Raw genomic sequence first — 13530 nt, 5'->3', positions numbered from 1 at the left:
TAAAACTAAGAAATGCTAGCTGTCTTTCCTCTGAGCTTGTGCTCAGCCTAATACTGCATGATGTCCTGTCACAAGCTGGACTCAATTCTTGCTGGAATCAGCTTTTCTACCACAGTGAGCAAGGCCAACTTCCCTAAACTAAAAGCCTTGAGATTATCTTTCACTTCAATATTCTGTCTTTCTCTGTTTCCTCCTATACCCTCTGTGAGCTGGCCTTGAGATGAGTTAAGGCCATGGGACCCAAGGCCACGATCAGAGCATGTTTGTAGGATGCAGTAAATAGTTGCTCCACGCATGCGTCAATTATATAAGCTTTAGAACAAAGGAAATAGAAGTACGCATGTGCTAGAGATGTTCTGTAAGCCTAATGAACAAAGAAACTCAGGCCACGCGTGTGCTGACCGAAAACAGATAAAAGCAGGACAGGTGCATCACAGGCGCGCACCTCCCTGTGGCAATAAAGTGTTGTTAACCCCATGGTGTCTCTGCCTGAAGACTGTCCAGCAGTGTGGCAACTTCTCGTGCATTTTTTCGTTTGGGCCGCTTACCTCCTAGAACCCCACATCAGCCTCCCACCGCTGACACTACCATAGAATATTTCACCCACTTAAAGTGTACAATTCAATGACTAGGTATATTCATAGAATTGTGCAACCATTACCACAATTTAGAACATTTTCATCACCCTAAAAAGAAGAACCATACCCCTTAGCTGTCACCCTTCAATGCCCCATATGCCCCAGCCCTAGACAGCCACTATAGATTGCACTAATTTCTTATAGATTTGCCTATTTTGGACATTTCATATAAATAGAATCATGTACTATGTGGTTCCTTGTGTTTTTTTTTTTTTTTTTACTTAGCCTAGTGTTTTCAAGGTTCATCCATGTTATAGCATGTGTCAGGATTTCATTTTTTTTTTCTACATAACTTTCCATTGTATGGTTATACCACATTTTATTTATCCATTCATCAGTTGATGGACACTTGGGTTGTTTACACTTATGGCTGTCATGAATATATGAACATTCATGTACAAGTTTTTGGTAGACATATTTTCTCTTGGGTGTACACTTAGGTGTGGAATTGCTGCATCATCTGGAAACTATGTGTAGCCTTTTGAGGCATTCCAGGCTAGCTGCACCATTTTACATTTCCCTCAGCAGTGCATAAGGGCTCCAATTTCTCCACATCCTTGCTAACACTTCTTATCATCTGACTTTCATTCTAGCCTTCTTATTGGGAATAAAGCGATATGCCATTATGGTTTTGTTTTAATTTGCATTTCTTTGATACCTAATGATATTGAGCATCTTTTCATGTGTATATTAGTCATTTGTTTATCTTTTTTGCAATCTTGTTGAACTTATTAGTTCTAATAGTTTTTTTAAATTAAAGTATAGTCAGCTTACAATGTTGTGTCAGTTTCTGGTGTACAGCATAATAGTTCTGTCATACATATATATATACATATATTCATTTTTATATTCTTTTTCATTATAGGTTACTACAAGAAATTGAATATAGTTCCATGTGCTATACAGTATAAACTTGTTGTTTATTTATTTTATATATAGTAATTAGTATCTGCAAATCCCAAACTCCTAATTTATCCCTTTCCACCCCCTTCACCCCCCAGTAATCATAAGTTAGTTTTCTATGTCTGTGAGTCTGTTTCAGTTTCATAAATAAGTTTGTCTTTTTTTTAGATTCCACATATAAATGATATCATATGATATTTTTCTTTGTCTTTCTGGCTTACTTAGAATGACAATCTCCAGGTCCATCCATGTTCCTGCAAATGGCATTATTTTATTATTTCTTATAGCTGAGTATTATTCCATTGAATACAGCTTCTTTATCCAGTCATCTGTCGATGGACATTTAGGCTGTCTCCATGTCTTGGTTATTGTAAATAGTGCTACTATGAACATTGGGGTGCATGTATCTTTTTGAATTAAAGTTCCCCCTGGATATATGCCCAGGAGTGGAATTGCTGGATCAAGTGGTAAGGCTATTTTTAGTTTTTTGAGGAATCTCCATACTGTTTTCCATAACTGCTACACAAAACTATGTTCCCACAGAGTGTAGGAGGATTCCCTTTTCTCCACACTCTCTCCAGCATTTATCATTTGTGGACTTTTGAATGATGGCCATTCTGACTGCTGTGAGGTGATACCTCATTGTAATTTTGATTTGCATTTCTCTGATAATTAGTGATAGTGAGCATTTTTTCATGTGCTTATTGGCCATTTGTACATCTTCATTGGAGAATTGCTTGTTTAGGTCTTCTGCCCATTTTTGTATTGGATTGTTTGGTTTGTTTCTTTGTTTGGGTTTGTTTTTTTTTTTAACAAGCTATATGAGCTGTTTATATCTTCTGAAAATTAAGCTCAGTCTCATCTTTTGCAAATATTTTCTTCCATTCCGTAGGTTTTCTTTTTGTTATGCTTATGGTTTCCTTTGCTGTGCAAAAGCTTATAAGTTTGCTTAGGTCCCATCTGTTTACTTTTGCCTTTATTTCTATTGCCTGGGTAGACTGTCCTAGGAGAACATTGCTAAGATTTTTATCAGAGAACGTTTTGCCTATGTTTTGTCCTAAGAGGTTTATAGTCTTATGTTTAAGTCTTTAAGCCATTTTGAGTTTATTTTTGTGTATGGTGTGAGGGAATATTCTTTTTTTTTTTTTTTTAAGTAAAAAAAATACTTTATTTATTATTGCATTATTTAATTATTTTATTTTGGCAGGGTGGGTGAGGTAATTCAGTTTATTTATTTTTAGAGGAGGTACTGAGGACTGAACACAGGACCTCATGCATGCTAAGCATGCACTCTACCACTTGAGCTATACCTTCCCCTTAAGTTTATTTTTGGGGGGTAGGTAATTAGGTTCATTTATTTACTTATTTTTAGAGGAGGTACTGGGGATTGAACTCATGATCTTATGCATGCAAGGCATATGCTCTACTACTTGAGCTATATCCTCCCCGAGGAGTATTCTAACTTCATTGATTTACATGCAGCTGTCCAGTTTTCCCAACACCACTTGCTGAAGAGACTGTCTTTACTCCATTGTATATTCTTGCCTCCTCTGTCAAAGATTAATTGCCCAAAAGTCTCTGTGTTTATTTCTGGGCTCTCTATTCTGTTCCATTGATCCATATGTCTGTTTTTTGTACCAATATTATGCTGTTTCGATTACTGTGGCTCTGTAGAATTGACTGATGTCTGGGAGGGTTATTCCTCCAGCTTCATTCTTTTTCTTCAGGATTGCTTTGGCAATTCTGAGTCTTTAGTGATTCCATATAAATTTTAGGATTATTTGTTCTAGTTCTGTGAAAAATGTCCTGGGTAACTTGATAGGGATCACACTAAATCTGTAGATTGCCTAATAGTTTTTTAGTGTTTTCTACAAACAAGATCATGTTATCTGCAAAATGTCATCTTCTTCTTTTCTGATATGGATGATTTTGTAACACGTTCTTGCCTGATTGCCGTCGCTAGCACTCCCAGTACAACGTGGAACAGGAGTGGTGAGAGCAAACATCCTTGTCTGGTTCCGAATTTGGGAGACAACTTTGAGTATTTCACCATTAAGTATGATGTTAGCTGTGAGTTTTTCATCTATGCTTTTTTATCAGGCTGTGGAAGTTCCCATCTATTCCTAGTGTGTTGAGTGTTTTTCATCAGGAAGAGGTAGAGAGTATGGTTTCTTAGTCAACAGGGAAGAAAGCAAATGCTCTGACCACAGTGCCCTGGTTTGGAGGTGCCTCTCACAGCAGGGTTAGTACAGTTAACCATTGAACAAAGCAGGTGTTAGGGGCACCTAACCCATATATAACTTTACAGTGGGCCCTACAATCTGTGGTTCCCCAACCATGGATTCAGCCGAGAACTGTGTAGTGCTATGTATTGAAAAAATCTGTGTAAGTGGACCAGTGCAGTTCAAATTCGTATTGTTCAAGGGTCAGCTGTACTCATGGTTGTGTTCCATTCCTTCCCTCCCTCCCTACTCTCCCAGCGAAAAGCACAATTCCTCTCTCCAACTGACCCCAGACCTCAAACTGTGCCCTATGAAGTTGGCTGGGACTGAAAAATGGCATCACTTAGACATTTAGCTTTTAATTAATTCTCCCTAACTACTTAAAACTTTCCAGCAAATTTTTTAAATTGCCACCTGAGTAAATCTTAGGCAAAGGCCAGACTCATCTCCAGCTACTGACCTGAAGGGAGGGTCCCTCTTTCAGTTTTACAAAACATCAACAAGCACCTTTGTACACAATCTTGGTCCGAGTGTTTTTTCACTGTCACCTTAGAATAATTCCTGAAAGGAATGAATAAATGCCTTGGATGATTTTTCATGTTTGTTGACAATTTCTATCACTTTTGTGAATTACTTGTTCATGTCATTTGCCTATTTCTATATCAGTATTATGTTTTTACTATTTAATTATACGTTCTTTTTTATGTTACTGATACTAACCCTCTGGCAGACTTTTTGGAAACTTCTTTGCTCATTGCTTACGTCTTTATTTCATGATCTTCTTGTACTTTTTATATAAACAAGTAAGTTGCTTTTCTCTTTGCTATTCCTGTCATTTAGTTGTGTGCTGGTAAACCAAGTTACAAAAAAACCAAAAACCCTCATTTGTAGCACCAGACAATATCTGCAGCATAAGTATTTCCACTGTAATTCATTTCTAGCTACCAACTGACCTGCTTGCAAAATTCCTGAATGTTTAACTAGTGGTTTCCATAAGCCTATACAAACTAGCTCCAGCAGACCACTGCCACATTTTGTGTTTAGGTTTAGAAAGATCTTCTTCATAACAAGGTCAAATAAATATGTGTGTATGTGTTCTTCTCAAAGATAATTTTTTAGTCATTTTAATTTTTATTATCCAAGTAATGTTTACTGAAGAAAAAATCAGGAAATATAAATAAATAAAAACAAAAATTTCAAATCAATTATAGTCTCATCCTATAGAGACACACCAATATCATTTTCATAGCAACTATGCAGACTTTTTCCTATGTACGTGAACATGCTTTAGGCTCTTGACTCCTGCTACCAAATTGCTGTTAAGAAAGTTTGCACAATTTACACACACACCCCTCAGATGACATTGGACCATGTATTCTGTTTTGTAATCTGTTTTTATTCGTCTATACTACATCATAAATATCTTTTCATATCAGTAAATATCCACCTACAACTTTGTTATTACTGGCTGAATAATGTTCCATTTTACTTATAATGTATTTTTAAAATATTTTAATTAACAATGTATTCAACCAATTGGCTATTGTTGGGTGTTGAAGTTGTTTCCAAACATTGTATTATTATTATAAACAACTCTGCAGTAAGCAGCTTGTTCATACATTTCCTTAGGATGTATATGAGCAATTATTTCCTTAGGATATATTCCATGAAGTAGACTTTCTGAACCAATGGATGTATATCCATACCATTATTCTCCGCCTTTTCTTCTATTACTATGAATGCTATGTCTATTTTTACGATTGTTTAATCCAAATATAGGACAGATTTTTAGGCTGTTAATCTGCCATATAATTCCAGAGCCCACCAACAATTTTAGTTTCCCTTTCCATCTGTTGATTCTATGGATTATGGAATAGGGTGCTGACTGGAACTTTTCCTATGACTTGGGTCCAAAACCAAAGCCTAGTGTTACTTACTCCACATTCTAAAGAGAGCTGCCAACAGATGGGGCTAAGCCGTCCCATCAGGGCATTCTAAAAAGCAGTTGAACCAAATAGTGCCTCCTCACCATCACCCCATCCTCACATTTCCCAGATACACAAGAATTCAGGGGAGGGCAGAGAGCACCAGCAGCACTGAGATATTGGTGTTTATGATATAAAGCTGCACACTCTTCTCCAGTGGGAGAGGTGGCATCCTCTCCTTCCCAAGCCAAGTGCAATGGGTTTGCTGGTAGAATCACTCATGGAGACTAGACAGGAAGACTAGTTCTCTCTCTCTTCAGGTGGATGGTTGCTTTGATGCACAAATGTGCAGGACACCCCTGAACTTCCCGCCAAGGACATTCCCTTTCTGAGCAGCCTTAGAGAACATTACCCATGCCCTGGGGAGTTCAGGTGTGTAAGGAAACAGAGGGACTGGTATCTACTTTCCTGGAGATTTCTGTTGGAGTAAACCTTGCCAACAAGCAATCAGAGACTGTGGTGGCACATCCCTGGGAATGGCGGTGTGCCTCCACCTCAGCTTGCCTTGGTCCTCAGACTCAGAAGAGGCACAGGAGGACTTCATTCATTCTTGTGATTCCATATAAAGGAGAATGGAGGCCAGAGAAGACAAGAGTATGTGGAACAGAGCTAACTGGCCAGCCTGAGCCCTTGAATGGCTTTGTGGAGTAGAGTCAGCTACCTATCCTGGACTTCCTAACTATATTTGACCAATTATTTAAGAAAGAATAAATTTCTATGTTATTTGAGCTCTACGTTTGGGGTCTCCCTGTCCTGCAGTTCAGCCCGTACCTTAATAGACACAGTCACAGAATCAAACATCTGCCTTTCTGCCCCTCATTCCTGGTCTCCACATCAGAAAGCTAGACCTGGGAGAGGGCGGACCAGGAAGCATGCATCTCAGGTAGACCACGCCCTCCTCACTGTACACACGCGAAGACTGAGCTGTAAGCCTAGCTTATACGTGGGGAACAGAGAAGAGCTTTAGATGGAATTGGAGATTGAAGATTTTAAGCTAGATTCCATTACTAATACCTCAAAAGGACCAAAGAGATCTGAAATCTGCTCACAATATCACTAAGGGGTGGGAGAAGGGGAGAATTTTAGAATCCAGTTCATATTTAGACTTGACTCTGTTGAAATTCCTTATAAACTGTAATTAAAAACCCCCAGAAAGGTCCTTTGGCTTTAAAAATCCCTTCAGGTCCCTTTCACTGCCTGAAATGTATTCTCATTCCTTTCTAATCAAACCAATCTCCAGAAACCAAGACAGAAATTGACCTCCTCCTTTCCCAGTATTGTGTTTTGCATTCTTACTCTTGTTAGCATTCATTCTCTCCTATATCCCTGAGTCCAGTCGTGGAGTCACTGTCTTTCCCCTGCTCTCATACTCATCCAACCCCTTCTTTTTGCCAATCTCTCCCTTTTTCAGACTTCCAGAATGTCAGAACTGTGAGGAATACATTCCTGTTGTCCAAGCCGCCCAGCCTGTGGTGCTTTGTTCTGGCAGCACTGTCGGACCGATACACCACTCTTCTCGATAACCGTCATGCGACAGGCAACCCCACCCCGTCTCCTTGACTCCCATTCTCACCCTCACCGTGACAGCAGGTCATGATAGGGGCTCGACTTTTCTTCTAACTAACTGCAAGGGGAGGTCATTAGAAGGTTTTAAGCAGGGGGCCCTGTCACTTTGGGCCATCCAAGCCAACCTCTCACCTTCTGAATTCCCCAGATGGGAAGCACTTTGTCCATTCATTCAACAAATATTTACCAAGCACCTGTATTTGCAAAGCATTATTTACTGATCTCTATGTTCACAATACCCACCTCACTCTCAAAACTCTAGGGGACATTCATCCAGCTCTTCTGAGAGCTCTCACACCAAACACTGTCTGCTGCACTGGACCTGAGCGTTCCCGTTACTCTGCAAGCTTCCAGGCTGGGAGTGGGATGACAGGCTACTCTTCTAAGCCTAGAGTCCCTCTTCTTAGGCTTGAAGGAAATCCAAAGCATTCTCCCCATAGGTCTAGAACCTCCCCTTAAAGACTCTCTAGTCACCCTTTTGAATCCAGCCTTCTGGAGATGGGTAATATGAGCTGAGAGATACTGGCCTCTTTCTGCTATTTTTTAGTAAGTCCAGCCTGGCTGTGCCTAGTATCTCAGTTTAAAATGTGGTGGTATTTACTACCTTTTGGCAGCTTTGAGGCGTCGCCAAAAGTCTAACACAACCAGAAAACTCCTATTCCATAACCAGTTACAAATAAATTTGGCTCTGAGTTTCCTCGGCAAGCAGGTAAATCATGTCTTTGGCCTCAACAGCCTATGACTAAGGCTATCTTTCCCATTATATACATAAACTATTATGCCATGCGTCCCCACTGGTTAATTGCATATTTGTGTAGCAAGGTCAAACATGTCATAAACGATTACTCAGATGTGAAAAAAAGTCTTTATTTTCTATAACTGCTCTAATTTTTTCCCAAGTCCCAAAATTGAGTAGGATGACAGAACCCATCCAGAGGCAAGTGAGGATCCACAGAACAGCCCAAGCACCATTGCATACAGTTCTGAGGTAGACCCTTTCCTTGCTGCCATGAGGTCCCATAAACTCCTGCTCACACAAAATCCATTTGGGAAAGGAGAAGAGAAAAGGAAGGTCCTTGAATGACTGAGCATTTACTCAGAAGAGACTGCTTCAATTTGAAATGGAATGGTTCAACCAGAAGAGACTGAGCTCCCTGTAACTGGCAAGTCTGAGCACCACCTCAGCCCTCAGCCTGGTTTAATTTTTAGGTCTTCCATGAATGCATGGAGATAACGGAGTCATCATCTGAAAATAACTTAAAACCACCATGTTCATCAGAATCCAAGTTAATGAGAGTTTCTTAAGTTGAATTTTCTGGTTTTTTTTTTCATTAAGTTGGTACATCATCATTTTTGGTGATCAGTGTTAATTTCATATTAAAAGCAGCTCTAATATTAGCCCAAAAAAGTCCATGTTTGCTCTTCTCCTTGGGCCATTCTAAGTAAGTCCGCTGTGCCATGAGAGCCCTCAGCTTGTGATACTTGCCAGGAATGCTGTTCTGTGGAATGGGTTCTAGCAAGATCAGGATTAAGTTATTGGATCCTTCATGGAAGAGGTTGTGGTGGGCGAAGTAGAGTTCATAATGGCACCACTCACTCTGAACAAAGTTGGGAGACAAAACAAAGATGGACTTGTAACTTTTCTCAATACAGTTTATGATATTTTCCACGATGCTCTTGCCGGGAACAAAATTCCTCTCATGAAGACAAATCTTTATATCTTCTTTTTCTAGGCAAGGTACCAGTTCATTCTTCACCCAGGCAGAATCATGTTCACTGTATGAAATAAAAGCATGGAACTGGAGAGTTCTTTGGAGTTCTGCTAAGGGTACATTCCTAGCCCTGTGCCGGGTCTGGGTCCACTGACACAGCATCCTGAGATACCAGGGAAGATCCAAGTAGATACAGAGGACGGTCACGGTAACAGCCACCAGCAGCCCAGTGACCCCAATGGTGACAATCAGCAGAGCTGTGTTGCAGGATAATTGAGATACGTGGAAGTCCTTTAGTGGGGTTCCCTTATAGCTTTCTGGATAGTCACACTTATAAGAATCAGGCCAGTCCTCTACCACTTCACTTGGTACTTGGCCTATACCCTGGATAAAGTCTCTTAGCTCACATGTACATTGGAATGGATTGTTCCCTGCTTTTAGGGACCTAATCTTCTGGCAGCTCTGGAAGAAATCAGCTGATGGGTTGGAAACTGAATTATAATCAATGATCAGTACAGAAAGGCTGCTAAAGGTACCACATCCAGGAAGGTGGACTAAAAAATTGAAAGCAACATTGAGCTCTTGCAAAGCTTCTAGACTGGTGACATCTTTAGGGATGCTCCTTATTCTGTTATTGTGAAGATCAAGAACCTTGACCCTGGGAGGTAAACATCTGAAAACAGAGTCAGAAAGTATATTTGAAGACAAATCTAACACCACTATACTCCCAACCCAAATGCAGTTTCCATCATGTCTATCATATTCCAAAGAATTCCAGCTAACATCCAGTATTTCCAAAGATAGCATATCCTTAGTCATGAGACCTACTTTGAAAAGGTCTTTTAATTTATTCTTTTGTAAGATAAGTGTCTCCAATCTAGCTAAAGTGTTGCAATTTTGAAAAACACTATCTGTGAAAACATTCTGAGTAAAGTTTAAAAACTTAAATGTGCTTGGTACTTGCGGACAAAGCATATGTACAAAAAATGTGTCTGATATGGTTAACATCATAATGTTCATCTCAGAAAACACTGTGTATAATGCTGTCTGTGAAAAAAGAAAAACTCTGTTTATAACATGTTCCATTTTCAATGCTTTCAATGTTGTTTTTTGATAAGTAAAGTCTTCTTCATCAATGCTTTCAACTATTGTCAAATTGTAAATATTGAGATATTCTATTGGTTTGGGCCAAAGGAATTGAAAAGCTCTAATCAAACATTTCCAAGTTGTTTCTATGTGGTTGAGGGTAAAGTTCAGTAAGTTTGGCCCTCTAGTGAGTTCTGTCAAAAATTTAAGTAAAACTTGACAGTTGTCATCATTCAATTTAATATTAGTCAGTTGTAAGCACCTTAAACTATTAACTGATATGTTCACTTGGACAGAGAAGAAGTTATTTGGGTGAAAAACAAGGTGAAGTTCCTCTGTATTCAGAATTTGAAGACTTTCTTTCTCATTTTCTTTCACATAATAACCTTCCAAATCCAGAAGGATGCAACTTAGATGCAAGTGAGCAATTGGCAGTAGATCTAATTGTTGGAACTTTGTAGCACTTAATCCCAAGAAATTCAGTTGAGTCAAGTTGCCAAATTCCTTGCAGATGGGCAGGGCATCAAAGTCATTGAATGAGAGGTCTAAATGCTTGAGACTCATGATGGGATGGCAGGACACCTTCTGCAAGCGATTGTGAGATAAATCCAAATATTCCAAATCCTGGTTGAACTTGAAAATACTAACATCAAGGCACTGAATTCTATTACGAGAAAGCCTCAAAACTTTCAGCCCTGAGAGAAAGCTGACGTCAGAGAGGTGAAGCTCTGATATGTTGTTTTGAGACAAATCTAAGACTTTGGTTTCTGGTGGCAGGTCTTTTGGAACATGAGTAAGGCCTAGTTTTGACATGTCTACCACAAATTCGCTTTCATCAGAGAACTGGATTATGGTTACAAATATTAAAGTCATGATGTAAACAAAATGAAAGCTTCTGACAGTAGAGTCTTTGTCTTTGGTCATGGTGTTGAAGTGGCCATCCCTCAAAGGGTTGCTGCTGTACTTCAGAACATCTTGATATGCATCCAAATTCTAGAAACATAATACATGTTAAGATGTGTAAAGATTGGATGATTGCTCTCAAACCTCGACTTACTAAACACAAAGTCTCACTGAGTTCATCATTCACTACCCGAATCATTTCTGTCCCCATCATTTAATGTGTTCTTTTTTCCAGTTATACCAGTTGCTTGTGCCAGAAAAGGCAATAGAGATCTTGTTATCAAAGAACTGTGGTTGTGTGTTCTAACCTGGCTGGTGGCTCTCTGAGGGATCCACTCAGGACCTTGCCTTTGTTTCACCCAACTCAGAACTTCCTCAGGGCTGGACCAGCCTCCTGGGCAGTGTTTGAAAAACCTTTAAAGGCATATATACCAGTCACAGCTACTTGGAACAAAAGATCACAAATGGGGCAGGCAACAGACAACCAAAAAGCCAGAGAAGGAAGAGGCTGGGAAAGGAGGAAAATGGGAGAAGGGCTTTGGAAAGCTCTGTATACCAGACAACCTAGAAGGTCACGCACATGCCCAGGGCTGGAGGCATGCTCACAGAAGACCTGAGCAAATCCCAGGCTTTTGCCTCTAGTTGATTTTTAGGCTCTGTGCAAGCAGAAAGGAGAGGCTAAGGCAGAGTTGTAAACAGTCTGGAGAAGCACAGAGTCAGTCTGTAAAGATCAGAAATTTTGTTTTTTCTTTCATTTTATTTTCTTCTCCAGATGTTTAAGAAAATCTCTGCCAAAAAAAAATGCGACAATGAATATATGTATGTTTATGTATAACTGAAAAATTGTGCTCTACACTGGAAATGGACACAACATTGTAAAATGACTATAACTCAATAAAAAATGTTAAAAAAAGAAAATCTCTGCTGAATCACTAGCTGACAACTAAGCCAATGGAACAGAATTCAATGGTCACACATAAGAAGGAATACAGTCTTTATAAATATAGTTTCAAAACATCACTAAACAAACAAACAGCCATAACCCATAGCAAGCAGCAACAACAAACGCTGGGAGAGAAGCGTATCTGAGTTACCACACTCTGATGTTTCCAGAGTCACCCCATTATCATATTCAAAATGTCTGCTTTACTCAAAAGAACTATGAGGCATGCAAAGAAATAAGAAAGTATTTTCTATTCATAGAGAAAAAGAATAAAAAGAACAAAGAGAACTGACAACACCCAACTTCAAGTCTTACATAAAGCTACAGTAATTAAGACAGTGTGGTGTTGGTGTAAGAATGGACAGATAGATAGCTCAAAAATCGACCCACATAAATATAGTCAACTGACCTTTGACAAAGGAGCAAAGTCAATTTGGTGAAGAAAGGATAGTCCTTTTAACAAATGGTGCTGGAACAACTAGACGTTCCACATGCAATAAAACTGAAGGTCTAACTCAAAATGGATCACAGATCTAAATGTAAAATACAAAACTATGAAACTTCTAGAGGCTGGTACAGGAGAAAATCTAGGTGACCGTGAATTTGGCAATGACTTTTTTGACACAACATCAAAAGCACAATCCATGGAAGAAAAAATTGTTACGCTGGACTTCATTAAAATTAAAATTTTCTGCTTTGCAAAAGATACACTTAGAAAAATGAAAAGACAAGCCACAGACTGGGAGAAAATATTTGCAGAACACATGTCTGATGAAGAATTTGTATCCAAAATATAGAAAGAACTCAGATACAAACTACTATATACAGAATAGATAAACAAGGTCCTACTGTATATCACAGGGAAGTATATTCAATAGCTTATAAAAACCTGTAATGAAAATGTGTATGTGTGTGTGTATATGTATGTATGTATATATATGTATTAAACTGAATCACCAGAAACCAACACAACATTGTAAATCAACTATATGTCAGTAAAAAAAATGAAGAACTCGAACTCAATAAGAAAATAAACAACACAATTTTTAAATGGGCAAAAGATCTGAACAGATGTCTTGCCAAAGAAGATATACAAATGGTAAATGAGGGCATGAAAAGATAACTTGATACCATATGTCATCAGAGAATTGCAAATTAAAGCAACAATGAAAAACCACTACATACCTGTCCAAACAATCCTGGCCAATCATGAAACCACATCAAATGTTGCTGAGGGTATGGAACAACAGGGACTCTTATTGCTGAAATTTAAAATGGTACAGATACTTTAGAAGATAGTCTGACAGTTTCTTACAAAGCCAAACATAGTCTTATCATATGATCCAACAATCACACTCCTAATTGTTTATCCAAATGAATTAAAAATCTATGTTCACACAAAAACCTGCACATGGATGTTTATAGAAGTTTTATTTATTACTGCCAAAAACTGAAAGCAACAAGATATTCTTCAATAGGTAAAAAGATAAACTGTGGTATATCCATACAATGGAATATTATTCAGCAATAAGAAGTGAGCTATCAAGCCACAAAAAGTCATAGAGGAACCAA

General features: G+C 38.7%; 1 protein-coding gene across 1 annotated transcript; it reads right to left on the bottom strand.

The window, feature by feature from the left end:
- Positions 1 to 8167: 8167 nt before the first annotated feature.
- TLR6 (toll like receptor 6) lies at positions 8168 to 13217 on the bottom strand. Its single transcript, XM_010980396.3, has 2 exons — positions 13144 to 13217; positions 8168 to 11105 (listed from the first exon to the last, which is right to left on the bottom strand). The coding sequence occupies exons 1-2, from the start codon at positions 13177 to 13179 to the stop codon at positions 8646 to 8648; spliced, it is 2496 nt and encodes an 831-aa protein (XP_010978698.3). The 5' UTR covers positions 13180 to 13217; the 3' UTR covers positions 8168 to 8645.
- Positions 13218 to 13530: the final 313 nt, after the last annotated feature.

Source organism: Camelus dromedarius, chromosome 1 (genome assembly GCF_036321535.1).
Source record: "Camelus dromedarius isolate mCamDro1 chromosome 1, mCamDro1.pat, whole genome shotgun sequence".
In the NCBI taxonomy this organism is placed as follows: Eukaryota; Metazoa; Chordata; class Mammalia; order Artiodactyla; family Camelidae; genus Camelus; species Camelus dromedarius.
This window is presented reverse-complemented; position numbering and strand designations above follow the sequence as displayed.